Source organism: Vicugna pacos, chromosome 2, assembly GCF_048564905.1.
Source record: "Vicugna pacos chromosome 2, VicPac4, whole genome shotgun sequence".
NCBI lineage: Eukaryota > Metazoa > Chordata > Mammalia > Artiodactyla > Camelidae > Vicugna > Vicugna pacos.
In genome coordinates this window covers 55,189,670-55,209,485 of record NC_132988.1, presented here as the reverse complement: position 1 = coordinate 55,209,485, position 19,816 = coordinate 55,189,670, and the positions used below count along the sequence as shown (strand labels likewise).

Here is a 19,816-nt window from a genome sequence, read left to right as displayed (position 1 = left end):
TTATGTAGATTCTCAGTAAATTCTCATAACCTTGTGAGACAGTTACTACAGTTGCCTCAGCTTCACAGATGAGAAAACTGAGGAACAGAAAAGTTACATATTTGCTGAAGTTACATAAATAGTAAATTCAGTAAAGCTGAATTTGAGCCCAAATCTAACTTTAAATTTTATTCATGATTTTAACTTCCACATCTTAGGAAAATGTTATAGTATTATATTAAGATAAAAAAAGAAATATAGAACTCTAAATAAAGTGTGATTCTAATTTTGTATAAGTAAAATATTTACCTATATATTAATATATAATAAACATAAATATTATGAATATATACTGCTGTATTAAATCGGGGTGGCGGGGGGACCAGCTTAAGCAGACCTGCCTTAACTTAAGAGTGTGGCAGTGTACTCTTCTTCGTAACGTTAGAGTGTGTAAATGAGAAAGAAGGGAGTAAATAATAAATAGGCTGAACAGGTAAAATTTCTTACCTCCCTGCCAAATGACTTTGTACCACATACTTGCATTCTTAGATTCATGGAAGTGACCCAGGAGTAGGGAGGTTCACTTTTCCAATTTCTCATCTAATGTAGAAATAGTCATTCTATAAGCAATGCTCATCGAGTATTTTATGTATCATCTCCACTAGGTACCAGTGATACAGAAATCAAAGGCATACTCCCTTCCCTTAAGGAGGTTACTGTAATGAACTGAATTGTGTCCCAGTGAAATTCATACATTGAAATCCTAATCCCCAGGACCTCAGAATATGACTGTATTTGGAGACAGAGCCTTCATGAGGTGAAATGAGATCATTAGGGTGGGCCCTAATCCATTATGACTGGTTTCCATATAAGAAGAGATTAGGACACAGACACACACAGAGGGAATACCAGGTGGAGATGGCCATCTACAAGCCAAACAGATAGGCCTCAGAAGAAATTAACCCCAATGACACCTTGATCTTAGACTTCTAACCTCCAAAATTGTGAAAAAGTTAATTCCTGTGGTTTAAGCCACCCTATCTGTGGTACTTTGTTAAGGCAGTTCTACCCAGCTAACACAGTTACACTCTAGTGAAAAATACAGAGAAGCAAATCAACAGCCATGTCATTGTAAGTCTAGTAGAAATACATCCAGAATCCTATTGGTGAAAGAGGAAGGGTGGGGATTATCTAGCTTTAACAACCAATTACTTTTATTTGAAAGAAATTGCAGGCAATGAAGTTCAGTAGTGTACTTAGAAGATGGTACTTTTATACAATAAATATTTGTCAAAAACTTATAAAGTGTTGGCTAATGCTAAGGTGGTAATCATATTGCAATATATAAGTATATCAAACCAACACATCACATGCCTTAAACTTACACAATGTTATATGTCAATTATATCCCAATTTTTAGAAAATACATTAAAAAGAAAACTTAAGTGCAAGTTGCCATACTAGCACCATGGTATATAAATGTTAAAAGACAGTCCCTGATTTCATGTACTTTATCATCTGATAAAGAAGCTAAAGACCTGGCACAGATAATCATAATGTAGTTGTGTAAGTGTCACAAGAGGTACATAGTTCCCTTACAGTAATATAAGTAATATGTACATATTGCCCATTTATCCATAGTAAGGAGTCCTGAATCATAGTACTTGGGAAAAGTCATGAGGTATCTGTAAGTATCTAAATTATCACAGTTATAAAATTGAAAAATTAATCTTGCCTTAGGAAAATTTTTAGTAATGGGAATTCATCTTGGTGATTTCAATATTTGTATATATATGATCTTTCTAATATCCAGGTCTCTCAGTTCCCTAACATCTTCTGCTTTAGTGATCCATGCTTCAGTCACCAATTTTCAGTCATATCCTAGACCTGGTCTTTACTATTAACTACAGTTTCTCCATAACCTCATTTCTACACATCCCACTGTACTTCAAGAACCACCACCTATATTCCACTCTGTCTCTATTACCTCAACTCCAGCAATCCTTTGACCATCCCCTGGCCCCACCTAACAACCTTTAATTCATTGATCCAAATACCTTTTAACTGTCCCTCAAGTCCTAATAGCCTCACTTTCTTTTTTTCCAAAATCAGTCATTATAATCAATGATCACCCCCTTACATACACCCTCAATTCCTTTGCCCATCTGTCATTTCATCATATTCATTTAACTAAAGCACTAGCCTGAATAAAATCAACTCTTAGTCATCTCTGTGCCTGCACCTGAGCAGATGGATATGGTTGGAGAAAAACCCACAACCATACTAACCAGTGTTTAAATTCATGACTATTAATCTCAAGTATGTTCTTAATAGTGACAAAAGTCAGCTGTATTTCTCTAGTACATTTACTTCTGCACTCTCTCCAAAAGCCATTTCATATCTTCTCCTTTCTCCTTAAACCTCTAATACGTCTTCCCCATCCTCACGATCAGCTGATGACCTTGATTCCTCTTTCACTCCTTCATGTAGGAAAGGGAACAAAAAAGGCATGCAATACAGAGAAAACAAATAATAAAATAGCACTCATAAATCCTACCCAATCAGTAATTACATGTAAATAAATTAAACACTCTAAAAGAAAAGGGCAGAGCAGATAAAAATCATGATATGACTATATGCTGCCTATAACAGATATTTTAGATTATAAGACACAAATAGGTTGAAAGTAAAAGTATAGAAAAAAGATACATTGTATAAATATAACCAAAAGAAAGCTGAAGTAACTATACTGATATCAGATAAAATAGGTATAAAGAAAAAAGTTGTAATTTGAGACAAAGAAGGACATTTTATAGTGATAAAGAGTTCAGTCTGTCAAGAAGGTAGAACAATTTATAAACATGTTTTCATCTAACAACAGAGCCCCAAAATATGTGAAGCAAAAACTGGCAGAGTACAAGGGAATAGTACAGATAATTCAACAATAATAGTTGAAAATTTCAGTACATCATTTTCAATAATTGATACAGTGACTGCCTAGAAAGTCAACAAGAATTAGAAGCCTTCCACAACACTATATACTAGGTAGATTTAACAGACATCTGTAGAATATTCTATCTAGGAACAAGAGAATGAAAATATAAACATATATATATATATATAATTTTTTTTCATCTTAAATGCACATGAAACGTTCTCCAGGACAGACCAAGTATTAAGGCATAAAACAAGATTCAATAAATGTAAAAAGATTGAGGTCATACAAAGTATGTTCTCTGATCAGAATGGAATGAAATTAGAAATTGATAACAGAAGAAAATGTGGGAATTTCACAAATACATGGAAATTAAACAATACACACCTAAATAACCAGTGAGTCAGAGAAGACATCAAAAAAGGAAACTAGAAAATACTTTGAAATGAATGAAAATAAAAACATACCAAAACTTATTAAATGCAGCTAAAGCAGTGCTTAGAGGGGATTTATAGCAACAAATATTTAGATAAAGAAGAACAAAGCTCTGAAACCAGTAACAGAATCTTTCATCCTAAGATGCTAGACAAAGAAGAGCAAACTAAACCTACAGCAAGCAGGAAAAAGGAAAGAATAAAGATTTCACTGGAAATTAATGAAATAGAGATTCTTTTTTCAATAGAGAAAATCAGTGAAAACAAAAGTTGTTTCTTTGAAAAGATCAACACAATTGACAAATGCTTAATTTAACTACCAAGAAAACAAAGGAGACTCAAATGACTAGTTTCTATGCGTTATGTATGAGTCTGGCCATGGGTTAGTTGAGTCCTTGCTCAGAATCTCACCAGGCTGAATTCATGGTGTCATCTGGAGATCAGGGTCCTCTTCCAGATTCATTTAGGTTATTGACCAAACTTAGTTCCTCACAGCTGTGTCTGAGGCCCTCAGCCAGCTCCCAGAGTCCACCCCATCCTTCAGTAGTTCACAGTATGACTGCTTTCTTTCTCAGGACCAGCAGGAGAACATCTGCTGTTGCTTTTTGCCTATTTTAAGGACTTACCTAGTTAGGCCAGGGCCAACCTAGGATAATATCTCTGAATTAACTCAGTGTCAACGGATTAAGGAGCTCAGTTACCTTTGTATTATCCTCTTACCATAAAAAGTAATCTAATCCCAGGAGTGATATTCCATCATATTCACAGGTCCCACCTGTACCTCAGGGGAGCGAATTATACAAGCCTCGTACACCAAAGGGTCGGTATCTTGGGGGCTGTATTAGAATTTTACCTTCCATGCGGCCTTTCCCAGTCTTCTTCCCTTTCTAGGTTAGGTGTTAGCTTTGTTCTCACAGTTGCTCAGACCTTATGTGATCTATCAGCACATCCTTTTGGCTTTAAGTTCTAAATACATCCACAATCTAAACACTTCTCTTTCTGCTACCGTCCTGATCCACATCACTGTCATTCTTGGGATAATATAGTTGTTTTTTTAACTAATATTTCTGCTTTGGCCCTTGCCCTATACCTGTGTGTTATCAACACAGAACAGTGGCTAGAGTAATTCTGAGAAAACACAAATCAGATCATTGTCACTCCTTTGCTTGAAACCCGGTAATGGCTCTGCTTTTGGTAGAAGCCAGAATCCTCCTAATGGCCTAAAGCCCTATACAGTCACCCCCGCCTCATTATCTCGCTGTCCTTATTGCTTGCCAGTTTCCCCCTTGTTTCTTCTACTCCATACACACTGGCCTTGCTGTTTCTCAGACACCCTGGACTCCTTCATCAGGCCCCTTGCATTTGCTGCTTCCTTTGTTTGGATTTTCTTCCTCTAGATATTTGCATAGTTCCCCTTCACCTTCTTCTGGTCCTTCCTTCTTCATCTTATTTGTTGTCTCTATCCCCATCCTAGAATGTCAGTTCCATGTGAGCAGGGGTTTTTTCCGGCTTTGTTTCCTGCCAACTTCCTTGCTCCTGGAAGAGTGCCTGCCACATATCACTGACCAGCTGATGAATTAACTTTTTAAAAACATTTGGAAGAATGTGTGATAGTAGTCTTGCCGAGATGAAATTATAGCCTACTTACTTGTCTTATTATATAAAATCACGTTTCTCTAGCTTTTCTGGTTTTATAATAATTTTAGTATAAAGCATGGACTGTAATTGTCTCTAATAAACTTCTAAAAATTATCAATTTACATTACCTTTTTTAGAACTTATTCTTTTTGTTCACTATTATGTTTGAGCTCATTTTACGTGTGCATTTGTTCTTGAGGAACAAATCATTTATGTCTTTAAAATAAAAAGCTATGGTTGGCCTCATAACCTTTTAAATGTAGTATTTTAAAGGGCTGCGAATTGAAATTATACACAATGAAAGTAGAACTATATTTTTTTACGTTCTAAACTGGAAAGTTTTGAGCGTAATCTGCTGGAAATAAAGAATTAAGGACATCAAAAATATGGTATTTCTGAATTTTCTGAATGATTGTTAATATTTCTGATTTTGACCTTTATAAATCTTAAATCTTTGTCACTGTGTGTTTCCTTCTCCTTTACTTTCTTCTCTTCCTGCGTGTGTCTGTGTATATATTTGTGATCTTCTGTTTCACTCTATTCTTCTGGCTATATTGTTCTTAGACTGCTCAGGCTAAGCCTTTCCTAAAAGTTGACCATGATGAAAAACTGGCTAATACATTTTTGTTATTTATTATATCTAGTTAAGTAGAATACCAGCTTTCATATTTATTTTGAGCATGTTATTGTTTATGTGGCTTTGTTTTTAACTTTTGTTGATTAACTTCTTTTGATTGTTTTTAGTTTCTTTTTTGATTTTCACTTCTATTGGTGCAGTAACTTTTGGTTGAATAAAAATTTTTGATCTGTAGTGGCTGAGCCTTGGAGGATTCCAGCTTCACAGTTCATCATCCTCATAATCTCGGAGAAGTTGGCTAACTTCTCCGCTGTTTTTTTCGTCTGTTGGTAGAGTTCATTTCTATCACCGAGGGTTATTGTAAGAATTAAATAACAAAAGGAGGCAAGAAGTAAGCATTTGATTCTGAAGCGAAATCCCTCTTAACCTGTGCCTGTTGAAATTTGCATTTCCTTTTACCTTTCCGAATAAGCTTTTCTTTTGCTCTGAATTCTTTCCTTAGCATCCTTCGCTTGCTTTCCTTCCAATTTTTTTTTGTTTTCTTTTTGGCATAAATGTCATGGAAGGTGGACAGGGTAAAAGGTTTCATGCTGTGACTCTTCTGTCTCAGCCAGTCAGGGCTTCAGCTCTGGCCCCCGCCCTTCCCTTGTCAGTCAGCAGGTATTTAGTGATGGCGGCTCAAGGGGCGCGGGGCCCTCAGAGAGCCAGCCGACAGCCAAGGGCGTCACTCCTCTGTGCAGTTACCCGAGCCTGTTGTTCACTTCACGGACCAAAACCCAGTCTACGAGGAACAAGAGCTTCTTCAGTGTTAATCCTGTGTTAACGAATTTGTTTTAATTAGTCCCTTGCCTACACAGAAGAGAGTACTTTGTTGTAGCTAAGAGATTTTATTGTTTCATCTATAGACATTACTTCAAGGGCATGGATGTGGAAGATGCTCTTTCAGCTCAGCAAGGAATATCAGGTTGTGCAGGAGCACAGGTCATTGTCACCTCACTTTGTAAAGATGCAGAGGGAGTTTCTTTACTGTCATTAAGATCTTTCATTATTCAACTTTGATAAACTAAGTAAATATCTGAAAATTTCTTCCTTCCCTTCCCTTCCCTTTCCTTTCCTTTCCTTTCCTTTCCTTTCCTTTCCTTTCCTTTCCTTTCCTTTCCTTTCCTTTCCTTTCCTTTCCTTTCCTTTCCTTTCCTTTCCTTTCCTTTCCTTTCCTTTCCTTTCCTTTCCTTTCCTTTCCTTTCCTTTCCTTTCCTTTCCTTTCCTTTCCTTTCCTTTCCTTTCCTTTCCTTTCCTTTCCTTTCCTTTCCTTTCCTTTCCTTTCCTTTCCTTTCCTTTCCTTTCCTTTCCTTTCCTTTCCTTTCCTTTCCTTTCCTTTCCTTTCCTTTCCTTTCCTTTCCTTTCCTTTCCTTTCCTTTCCTTTCTTACTCTATTCCAGAAAGCTTTCAAAAAGACTTTTAAGAATACATGAAATATATGAAAACCTTTTGATTACAAAAAGGAGAAAAAGAAGGATGAGAAACATGGGTGGGGCTATTAAAAATGAAGACTGGAGAAAATTTTGTCATTGAGACTGGATGATAATGACATACATACTTGCTGTGGTTAGACTGGATTTGGCTTTAAGCCTTTCAGCAGTCTGCAAAAAAAAAAAAAAAGAAAATGTTTTAAATTACAGTGAGATAATAAAAAGAATAAATCTCTTGCTCAGAAGAAGCAAAACCATTCTTGTTACAAAAACCTGAAAGGAGTTTCTCCCGGGAATCCATGTCATAACGGCCCTGTGTGATCCGACAGAGGTGCTCTCAGCAGCACCTTGCAGGAGACTCGGGGATTTTGTGGAGCTGTTGTCCGTGCAAACTGATGATGTCACCCTTAGCACCAGTCAATCTGTGGATTGGTCAGGCCCAGTCTGCTCTGATTCCGGGTTCTCTGCTGGTCAGAGTTGATCTCAACACTTATTTTAGAAAAGTCTAGACAATGGATTATATGTTCCTTAGTCAGCTGTTCTTAAACATCTTTTTTTTTTCCCCTCAGATGAACTTTGTTAAATATTTGGTAGCACTGATAGACAAGTTTCAAGAGGAAAGCTCTTCCTTCCAAGTACATGCTAATACTTAGGCTTGAACAGGATGCAGAACTTGAGGTTGGATTGGCTTCTTTTCCAAACTGAGTCATCAAATACAGATGCTGGTCTCAAGGGGCCATCCAGCCTTCTGGACGAGCTGAAGATGTGCCCTAATAAATTTACCCTCGGAGACTGTCCAGACCAATGGTAGCATAAAACCCTACAATTCTGTGTTATGGTTGCAGTAAGTTTACCCTGGTAGATTTTTCAAGCGCACATCACAAAGACATCCACCTGGTGGAAAAGCTCAGTGCATTCATAAAACTTTGTCTAGCTTTGAGCATTATATGATTCCTTGGTTTATTTCTTAGGATAAACTGCTTGCCAAATACATACTGAGAAAATGAAGTGAAGTGTTAAGTAGGACTGTCATTTATAAACCAGTTAAAAATTGAGGGACAACCTACCAAAAGTAACACATTTGGTTACAGAATAAGTGATCTGTAGCACTTTTTTTTTTCTGACAGGAAATAGTTAACAAAGGCATTCCTTGTTAGTAGTGACAAAAATAGTATCCTAAAGTTTAAAAAAATAATAATAATAAACTACTTGTCTCCAAAGCTAAGAGCTGCATGCACTAGCTTATATAAAATGGCACCATATTAATAATAAGAAACAAGTTAATAAAAAGTGGGGCTAGGAGATATCCCCTTATGCCCCCAGAACACATTTTAATCATTCTTCAAGAGCCTTACTACTTTCTTGACTCCTACAGAATTAGGTGCTGGTTCTGAATAAACTTTAATGTATTTGTGAAGAATTCCCCAATGGGAACCAAGATTTATGTTATTGTCAAAGGCTAAAAACTGTTTCGACTGTGTCATGCTCATTACGGTGACCTTTCCCATTAATAATCTGCCTAAAGGCCAGGTATCTTGTGCTTACTAAGAATTAATTAGGATGATAATTGATGGTGATGAGATCAGAGGCAAAATATCAGTTGACTAGGGCAGAATACTAGAAATCAGGAAATTCAGCTTCTGGCCTTCATTCAATCAGTGATTTTATGATACATGTCATCTCTTTTGACATTCTGTATCTCAGCTTCTCCATCTGCTAAACTGAGTTCATAATAACTGCCCTGGTCTATCTCACAGGAATGTCTCATGGACAAATTAGATAACTGTAAAAGTGCCTCGGAGGTAAAGCCACTCTGTGAATAAGAATTAGTGTGAGGTAGCTACTGAAAAGTATGTTGCAGAGGCTGGGGTGGTTAATCTCCCCAGGCCTCATGACTAGATAAAGCTTCTTAATGGATTCCTGTCAAGCAAACCAAACCCACCTTATCAGTTCCTGGCTGTATAGTATTTAATGGAAAAAAATCTCCTTTACAGACATTTCTTACCTTGATACAAATGTACGTTAAAAATCAGTCATGTTTCAATTAAATAAACCCTTTCTAAGTAGCTTCAAATAATCTCTAATATCCAGTTTATAATTTCTGTAGTCATTTTAGAGGGTAAGGATTTGCTATGTTTAATGAAGTTGAGAAGTACTATATGAAATAATACATGGGGAAGAGAAATTGACTCATGTTTTCTCAGGTAATACTTATTACTGTTTTTAAGACTGACATTACCAAATTGAGATTTTTTTTTCTTTTGTTTGTTTTATAGAAATGTCAAACTCATTTCTGCCTAAACCTTTCATTTTTTTCCTGGTTACTTCATAATCTGTCACATTTAACCTTCTCATTCTCAATCATACTCATAACGCAGACAGACTCACTCACTGCAGCTCAAAATCATAACCACCAAATCCCTTGAAGACAAAAAAACAAGGGGCAGGGATGGCCTTTCCTGAAGAAATCCCTTCAGTGCTCTTACTCCTCTTCCCTGTTGTCTTCACGTCAATGTGCAAAGAGTTCCTATGTAAATTTATAGCACCCAAGTGTTTAGTCCTTGAGAAGAAGAATTGAGCAAGTATTTAATTATTTGCATAAAGAGGTCCTATCCGGGCTAACTAGAAACTTCTATTCCTAACTCAACTTCATCTCTTTTCTTCCTGCAGGGGACCATTCCTAGTGGCACTGGGGAAATCTTGGCACCCAGAAGAATTTAACTGTGCTCACTGCAAAAATACAATGGCCTACATTGGATTTGTAGAGGAACAGGGTGCCTTGTATTGTGAGCTCTGCTATGAGAAATTCTTTGCTCCTGAATGTGGTCGATGCCAAAGGAAGATCCTTGGAGTAAGTACTGGAAACCTTTTCATTCTGAGTGAGTTTTAAAGCAGAACAGTTTTTTGGTATGAGACCCTTCCATCCTTTTTACTTTTTATTTTCTTCTTGCTTGATCTCCTCTTTGCTTTCATCACTATTTATTTTTGTAAAGCAAATCTAAATAGGCCTCTGTAGGAGTATATCGGACTCATGGGGTTAAGTTGTCTTTGGTTTTGTCTTACTGAGTACTGGCTTGTCTGGTTAAAGTCTAGCTACGCTGTGGGGGAAAAATAATTTACTGTGGGTGTGCTACCTCAACAGGACCCTGTTTGCTCAGGAATGAAGAGGTCGCACAGGACCACACACGTCTGAGTTCTCAGAACCGACACCTTCCCTGTTTTAAATTAAATTCCATCGCTTTTATAAGAGCAGCATTTCCCCATTTGTCAGGGTTCAAGCACAGGGCACAGGTCTCGTGAAATATATAAAACATGAAGCTTATAAATGGTATATTTTTCTTGAATGCATATAATGTTTAAAAATATAACCTCAGTTTTATGAGAGTATACATGTGATAGAAAAATAATCAAACCACCTTTTTTTTTTTTTACAAAAGAGTAATTTAGCAGTCAGATACATAATAAATAATGATGAATGAATGAATGAATGTACTACTCTGGAATACCCAATTTGCAGTTGTGAAGTAAGGGTAAGGCATTTCCTATGGGTGACCAGGAGTTAGAATTTTACTTTTAGAAGCAGCCAAGGTCCTGGACTCATAGAAAACTCATACAACTCATACAAACTTTGGAAATGACATTGCTGAGTTCTGTTTCAATATGAAAATATAGTAATGAAACTCTAATTCATATTAATTCAGAGAAGAGTTAGTATGAGTTATTGAGCAGTCTTAATTTTAGAATACATCTTTAAATGGGCCTAAAATTTTGAGGGCACTTAAAAATTATAAATATACTACATGGAATATGTCTATATTATTAATTTGTACAATATGTGGACAACAAAAGAGAAGAATGATTCAGGCTGTACCTTTCCAAATGACAAAGAATTAATAGGTAGAATACATTAATACTGTTTTAGTAGATAAATGTATTCTGTGGATTCTAGAATAATTAATAAAACAAAGTCAGGTAAGAATCTAAGCACCAAATGAGGTTCTTGGAAATAGAAATCTTAAACTCGCTGCTACAGACATGGGCCAGAACATCACTAAAGGGAGAGATACTCTGGATTGTGTTTTAGTTGTCTGATAGCCTACTGAAGAAGGAATAGTAATCTGTCTCCAGGATAGGGAGCTGACTATATCTAGAAGCCTTGGGAAATGATTTGGTTGAATGTATATTTCTTGTATGTGCTTATTGTGATCTCTTTGGGTCTAACTAACTGCCATTTCTTCCTCTTGTCTTTTATTAGTGAACTGTGGCATTTTCTATGGCTAATAATTTATTCTATATCCCTTTATTTTATTTTGACAGTGTTTTTAATTACAAAAAATATTTCACTCTTTAACAATTAGAAAATACAAAAAATAGAAGAGGGGTATAGCTAAAGTGGTAGAGCCCGTGCTTATCATGCACGAGGTCCTGGGTTCATTCCCTAGTATTTCCGTTAAAAATAAATTAAATAAACCCAATTACCCCCCCTAAATGTGTGTGTGTGTGTATATATATATATATACATATATATATATATATATTAAAGAAAATACAAAAAATACAAAGAATAAAATTAAAATGACCTGTATGTTTACCAATTCCAGAGAGTTCCTGTTAACCTTAGTATGTGCTTTCTTCCAATGTGCTTCTTATAAGTAATCCATTTATAAAATTGTAATTATGCTTTATGTATATGGCACCCTCTTTTTTGTGATAAATATTGTGGAAAAAGTAAATTCCTCTGTTATTACCTATTCTTCAAAAATGATTTTTAATGGCTGTATCTCTTCCTCTCACTTCAAAGAAATGATTCCTTGCAAACCACCTTCCCCAGACTTCTCTTACTGCTTAAAATCTGGCCCAAGTCTTTGATACTTCGTACATGTAAAGCACAGGGCCACTGTTGACTAGAATCCATGCTTTATGGTTCAAATTTTAGACACTCATTTGAATGTGTGCTTAGTACAGTCATAGCTGATTTCCAAAATCCTAAGCATGTGTTAAACATGATTGGATTACACTGTTGCAGTTATTGCTTCCATCATGCACCAAAGTATAGGTTTGTTTTAGTTTTTAAATGTTTTGCCCTTCCTCCCTGACATTTTCAAGATAATACTGTGAAACCTTTACAAGTTAATGTTTCCTGACACCCTTTGAGAGAAAACAGAATGTATTGTAGCAAGCACTTATAAAATGTTTTTATTCACTGCATGCATAATGTTTAACATAGTAAATCATTCTTTAAATAAGTTTGTTGGTGTGTATTTGTGAAAAATGCTTATTTTATATAGAGCATCAGTTTAGATGATTCGTGAGTCTGTTCTTAAATATCTCTAGTTCCTTAGAGGAAAAGCTTAGGGAAAGACAAAGCATGTATGTCCACTTTGGGTCAGTTTAAAAGGGCTATATTGGTGGTGGGAGGGTGTAGCTCAACGACAGAGTGCATGCTTGACATGCACGAGGTCCTCGGTTCAATTCCAGTACTGCCATTAAATAAATAAATAAATAAGTAAAACAAATAAAATGAATAAACCTGATTACCTCCCTACCCAAAAAGTAAATAAATAAAAGGGCTGTGTTGGTACAGTTAGTACAATAAGCGTTCATCTTTCTTTACATCCAATTACTTTTTTCTGACAGGAAGTCATCAATGCTTTGAAACAAACTTGGCATGTTTCCTGTTTTGTGTGCGTGGCCTGTGGAAAACCTATTCGTAATAATGTTTTTCACTTGGAGGATGGTGAACCCTACTGTGAGACTGGTAAGATCCTGAAGACATTAGTTTCTTAAGTTTTGAATGAAGATAAAACATTAATCCTTTTATTGCTATAAAGTTGAAAGGAAATACTAGCAAAAGAGTTGTACTGATTGTTTTAGGAGCACTTAACATTACTCTAAATGTATAGCAAATGTGACTGTCAAAACAGATATTCCCCACTTCATTAAGAGAAGTGAGCATGTAAGCAATTACTTAGAGAACTATTTTTCTTGAATCACCAATAACTTATGGGTATTAATCCTACCAAATCGTGTAGCTTAAAGCCACCTCTTACACTCCACTAGTGAATTTTGAGTGGTTATAAACATGAGAAGTGTTCAGGTTTTGAATATGATATTGATGTGCTCTTTAAGGCAACTGCCTTGACAATAAATTGGAAATCCTTTGTTCCTTTTACTGAATGGGAAGGTAATCCTGGTTTGGTTTGCTCCCTTGGTGAACTTATTTTTAAAAATCCAGGCTCTAAGGACCAGTCTACTACATTTGTCCTATTACCTGAACTCTGAACACTTCCTTTTCCTTTCCAAAGGCTGTAAGTGAACGTTCATAACACTTATTTATCATTACCCTTACCTAGATATTACTACCACACATGCATGTTTCAAAACATAAAATATTATGCCCTTACTGTGCCTCCACTCAGTACCACTGCATTGCTACAATGGGCTTTATTGCTGCTCTACCTCGAAATTCAAAGGATGGTGCTGGAAGAAGGGAGTCTTCCACAGTGGTCAACTTACAGCAGCAGTCCGCTTCTCATTTGAGGCTGGTCAGCATGACTTGACTCTTCTTTGCCCAACCTAATTAGTAAACCCTAACCATTCTCCCCCAAGTGTGTATTGAACTCATGCTTGTCTCTCACCTCAGCTGCCATCACTAAATCCAATTCACTCTAACCCTTCACCTGGACATTGTCACTGCCAGCTAAAATGGTTTATCTTCTTTTCCCCAACCCTCAAATAGTTATGATAATATTTGTTTAAATGTGAATCAGAATGTGCTTAATACCTTCATGGTTTGCATTAGAGTGAACACTATGCTTCTCACTAGAGCTGGCTTTGGGGCCCAATTCCTGGAAATCCTCACCCTTTCCCCAAAACAGTTGGAACAGTCTTCCTACTTGTTAGCATATGAAACTACCCAGCCCATAAAAACTAAAACCCCCGTACCCTGGGGCTGCCTGTCTTGCCTTCTGAGATGGGCCACACTCGGTCTGTGGAGGGTGTATCTCCCTGAGTAAATCTGCTTTCACTTTATGCCTTGCTCTTGAATTCTTTCCTGCATGAGACAAGAAGCTATATTCTCCGGCAGCACACTCGCCTGCACAAAAAAGCCAGACTACTGACACCTGGTTATGGTGAAGGACAATGCAGTGTTTCTTATAAGGCACCAGACGAGGAGTCCAGAATACCTAGTGCTCAAAAAGCCCTGATTCCCTGATGGGTTTCAGCAAAGCATTTTCAAAGGCAAAGTGAAGGAGGGGCGTCCCAAGGTCTGTGATAAGCTTGTGCACAGTTCTCTGATTGGTTGATGGCAAGGTAACAAGGCAGTGTCACAGGGGTTAACGTTATCATTCCTTAGGCTCCAGGAGGCCTGGATGATCACAGTCATCAGGTAGTTAACATCTTCCATCTGGTGAGGGTTTTTGCATCTGTAAAACAACTCAAGAATGTGCATCAGATTCTATTATCTAGGGCCCGGAGAGATGTTAAGTTGCTAAATACCATTTACCAAGGGTAACCTGAAATATACTACACATATCTCAAGCAAAATATTATGCCATCTGCAAATTTTTTAGTTACTAGTAACTTTATCTTCATCATCTCATTGAATTCCAGTTTTGTTGCTGTTTTCCAGAAACTGTCATATTTAAATTATGTCTCCTCCCACTCCAATACAGATTATTATGCCCTCTTTGGTACTATATGCCGTGGATGTGAATTTCCCATAGAAGCTGGCGACATGTTCCTGGAAGCTCTGGGCTATACCTGGCATGACACTTGCTTTGTATGCTCAGTAAGTAAACTCTTATTTCCAAATTAAAGGAGCATAGTATGGCCAGTTCTAGCCTAGGCACTAAATGGAAATAACAGTTTTTATATCTTTCAGTACTTCAAACTTTAAAGTATTTTTACACTGATTTTGAAAGTTGTTTATTAAAAGTTTTGGTACTTTTTGAAATTATTTGGCACACAGTAAGATGCTTACCCCTTTAGAGAAAAATCATATTTTATACAGTTTTGTCTATAAGGAGAAGCTATGTATTTCTTAAAACAGTAAGTCTTCTCCTTTTTTTTTTTATACTCTCTTACTGGTGTGTTTTTAGTAATTTTGAGGAGCATAGATACTTCTTAAAATAGAAGTAAACAGTTATAAAAATCTTATATTAACTTATCACTGGAGTACACTATATTTGATCTGTTTCCTTATCAATAGTCTATGAATACTGTTTTGAGACTATAATGAACATACAGTAATATAGTTAATTTGAAATGAAAGTAAATATCTTTCATTTGATATTTTAATATTTTTGGTTTTATTTTAATGATGAGGATAGATTCAGAGATTAACATTAACCTAAGATGTGTAGTATTTAAATTTAGAAGTAAATATCTAATAAAGGTATTGTCAGTTGTTTGATTTTTTTTAATTAGATTTAATATCTTCAGTGGTTTACAGTACCCATTTATATGAAGGGGGAAAAGTCTTGTTAATGGAAGTCAAATGATTTCCCCAGACATTACCATTGAACCCTGTCTTGTTTACCTCCTTGATCTTTTAGACTTCATAAAATCTATAAAAAGCAACAACTTGTAGCAGATCTGCCTCCTCCTGTTCTCTGGTAGATCTGCTCAGGAGCATTAAAATTAACAAAGACAGTGGGAAAGACAAGAAGACCTAAATGTGCATATTAACTGAGGATATGTTCATCCAGCAGCCAGATGTTGACTAGGGTTTTCACTGTAAGCAACAAAGAAATGAATTAAAAAGAATTCTCAGGTATTCTATGCCTGTGTGTTTGGGGGCTTAGGAATATGTGGCAAAGCAATTGTGTTGGGGTTTTGGGTTTGTTTTTCTGAATGCTTTGGTTCTCTACAATAGGAGGCGGATTTAAAACATTGATTAGAATTTGAGAAGAGAAATTAATGTTACTTCTTTCTGTGTTATTTTTTTCACTAGGGCCAAATATTCATTCCCAGTAAAGGAAAATAATGATCAGTGAATTTTAAATAAATTAGAATGCATTCCAGGAAAAAGTCATTCTTCATTGCTTTTGAAAGATTACATGAAACATAATGGTAATCGTGAAATGTTAGAGGTCAGACACAACCAGTTAAAATGCTTTGTCATATTATTCATCGGGTGAAAAATCATTTTCCCCTTCTTGGGTACACTTTATAAAATACCGAAATTCTCTTAAATAATGCTTCTTTTTCAGGTATGTTGTGAAAGTTTGGAAGGTCAAACCTTTTTCTCCAAGAAGGACAAGCCACTTTGCAAGAAACATGCTCATTCTGTGAATTTTTGAAAGCCATCAATTCAGGAGAAGAGAAGAAAATCTGAAGAGAAAGAAGAGATTTAAATTACCGATTAATTTTTAGATTTAATATTTATATGGAGTTTTGAAAAATAATTAGTGCCCCTGAAGGGATAAATTCCAAGCTTTGAAAACCAAGTCTGTGAGGAAATATTTGGCTTCATAAAGAGACAGTTTGGCATTTATTATTACTTTTTTCCTGTATTTTCTCCCCATAAAATAACTTTTATAAAATCCAATTTCCTGGTTGACTAGTAAATTCATCTTAGAATAAATTAATGAAGAATTAAATTTTAGAATAAAAACCTTCAACCTCTATGCTGAAATAATTAATTATGCCTTCTTTCCTTGTTAGGTAGTTATGAGTAAATCTATAAAAGGCAATGAAAATGCCTTACACTTAATCAACAAGTGAAACTTTTTTTTAATAGTGTTTATCTTTAAAACAGTAAATAGGAGTTTAAACAGAGGATTTTATCAGTGGTGGTGTCATTTTTTAAAAAACTATACTTTTTTTGTCTTTACAGTTGATCATTCCAGTAGGAAAAGCCAATGAGATTTTGATCAAAATGTGTTATGCCAATAAGAGATGTTATATTTTTCTCCGATTCCCCCACTCCAAAAAAGCCACCATATAGCTTATAAATTTCAGATGTTTGCCTTTTATTAAAACACGACTTTTTATTCATATGTATGTTTCACCACCTATATCAGTCAAACTTTATTTTTTCCCCTTCTTCATGCTGAGGTAAAGAGCAAGTTGAATAACTTTGGACTCTGACAGTTTTCTCTCTCTTTAAAGAGAATAAATAGAAAAGAATGTGGTTGGGAATTACGGTAACTGAGAGGATTGGATCAAAATTTTTAAAAAATTTCCCCTTTTCAGACAATGCATCAGTTAGATCTGTTTCAGAGTTGTACTCCTGACTGATGGAAGTTTGAAAGTTCTCTTTACAGAATAATTTTGTTCTTCAGTTCTACATTAGAAAAATAAAAGATTGGCTTGGGGAATGTGATAAAAATTTAGATTTCTTTTTTTCTTTTAGTAGTTCTTTCTCAATAATAAATGAACCACTTCCAGTTGTAATCACGCAGTTTGGAAAATGTTTATTCACAGAGGTTTGGTAGTATAGAGGGAGACATGATTAATTACTCAGACTGGCCTGTTATTTGTTTTCTTTATTTTAGGGAAAAGATAAGCAGCTACCACATGAAAACAGAAAAACAATTGTGGTAGAATCATGGATCCTGTTGATATTTGTTGATAGTTTTTTGTTTCCGAAACAAACAGAAGCCCATGATCACGGGAAGGTATAGTTTAAATTTGTTTGGAGAAGGTGCTCTTACAGTGGAGACTGAGCCCCAAGCTCTGCCTGTCCTAGCCGGCACCTACGACTTCTCTTCCACTGTGTGTATGTTTGTCAGAGAGGGGGATTTAAGGCTACAATATTTGTTTAACCTCCCTAAGAACTTTTCAAGGTATCTGTCCTTGAAAGCTGCTAATTTATGGTCTAGCAGATTTATATTATATGCAGATAATAATTAACTGGGGCTAAAAGAATGAGAAAGGTGATACCAAGTAGCAAACTGAATGCTTCACTAATAGCAACCCCAGACTACCTCCTCACCCTGCATCTTGTAGGGAGGCAGGAAGTTTTCTGTTATGTTTTTTAAAAGCTGGAACTGAATTGTGCATTATTTCCTATTGCTGCTGAAACCACCTATAGAAGACATGCTGGCTAATGTGCACTGTCACATATCAATGTCAGTCTTTCGCTTTACACGACATAAAATAAGCTGGTGGTTTTGTTTTGGTGTGGTAGAGATTTTTTTAAATTTAGTTTTACCTTTCTCAATTATATGTCAAGATAGTATTTGAGAAATCAATGGCATTTGAATGGCATTTGGGTATTTCCTTCAAAGAATTTTATTTGACCTGAATTTCTTATAAAGTTATCTTACATTAGGATTTCATTTTTATTACACTTTTATTTCTACATATTATTCATGGAGCATAATGTTGCATTTCTCTAAATTTTATCCCTGAAAGAATAATGTTGCTTCCTAATTTATCATTTTGTCTTTGTGCTTTGCCCTTCTCTTCTGTGGTGAAGCCTTCTATCTGTTCCTAAAACAGTGAATCCTGTGAGATAAATATTGATTATAACCCAGAAGAATCTCTGTATTTTACAGTGGGGAATGCTATATTTAATACACCAGCAGTAATCTTTTAAGAACTGACAGAGCACTTTATTCTTTTGGTGAGCTCCCTGAATATTTATTTTTCTGATTATAAATATTCCATATCAGTAGCATTTTTTAAAATTATTACCTCTCTTGTAGAGTGTTACTTTAGTCTCTCTAGCTGTATATTTTGGAATGCTGTGCTTAGTGTAGTACAGATGAAAATCACAGTACATGATTCCAAAACATCTACTTGGATTTCCCAGTTTCTAAATGTTAATGATGGGTTCAAACGTATAACATTCTCCAAGGACTGAATGCTGCTCACTGAAATAGCAGCCAGAAAATAATGCCCCCTGCTTATGCTTGTAGCATGCAGATTTCCTATTGGTTCAGGTTACAGGTTCCATTTAGAGTCTAAACCCTAATAATTTGGTCACTGTATTAAGACAAATAGAAATGAGTTTAAATCTTCAAAATATTAGTGCAGCATTATTATTTAAAAATGATCTACAACAAAAAGGAATTCTTTGATACCATTTTCAAGGGGTACTGTATTAGTATCACTTTTACAGAAAATAATTCTTCCCCTTTCAAGTGGGAATCTAGGGTTATAGTCACATTTGTGTGATACGTGGAGTTAAGTCATCCCTGTCGAAAGGAGAGGTGTTACAGACATACAGGAAGGAAAAACACACTGAATGATTTCATACAAATTTAATGTGGCTTCAGTTTGTCCCGCTTCATTCCCCATAAGTTTTAAGGTATTGAATTTGGATTCTCAGTATATCGTTTGTCTTATGTATTAATCTCTATCTTCTGTTTCTTTACATTTTTCAGTTTGTTTATGTCTGTGCTGTTTTTCTTTTTGGATGTGTTTTCTAATTAAAAACCACATGATAAATATAATCAGTATAGCAATACCTTAGTGTGCACATACTCAATAAATAAATGGCTGCAGTGATGTCGACAAGCTCTCCTGGTTTTTCTTTTTGGACGGCAAGTGGTTTCCATTAAGTCATCATGGGGAAAAACATGTTCACAAGGTAGGATGAGATGTAATAATTCTCAGGAGAATTCCTCTTTTATGGTATTTGCCAGTCAAAATGTCCCAGAAACAAAATATTTGAAAATACTGTCACATTTATTCTGCTTTAATCCATATTTATGCTCTGCATGTAGCATGTACACAATAAATGGTTGTAAGTTAATAGATCAGTACGCTCTATCGTCTTAAAAATATTTGTTGCTGAAATCATTTATTGGAATAACCTGTCATATCAAGCA

General features: G+C 35.6%; 1 protein-coding gene across 3 annotated transcripts in view; it reads left to right on the top strand.

Annotated features, from left to right (window-relative positions):
* The window catches only part of PDLIM5 (PDZ and LIM domain 5), a 183,618-nt gene extending 164,116 nt beyond the window's left edge, over nucleotides 1–19,502 (top strand). For all 3 annotated transcript variants that reach the window (XM_006208955.4, XM_006208951.4, XM_072940363.1), the window contains exons 10-13: nucleotides 9,702–9,882; nucleotides 12,669–12,789; nucleotides 14,708–14,823; nucleotides 16,247–19,502. In XM_006208955.4, coding sequence (XP_006209017.1) covers nucleotides 9,702–9,882; nucleotides 12,669–12,789; nucleotides 14,708–14,823; nucleotides 16,247–16,336 — 508 coding nt within the window. In that variant the 3' untranslated portion in view covers nucleotides 16,337–19,502. The remainder of the gene's footprint in view (nucleotides 1–9,701; nucleotides 9,883–12,668; nucleotides 12,790–14,707; nucleotides 14,824–16,246) is intronic.
* The last annotated feature ends 314 nt before the right edge of the window (nucleotides 19,503–19,816 follow it).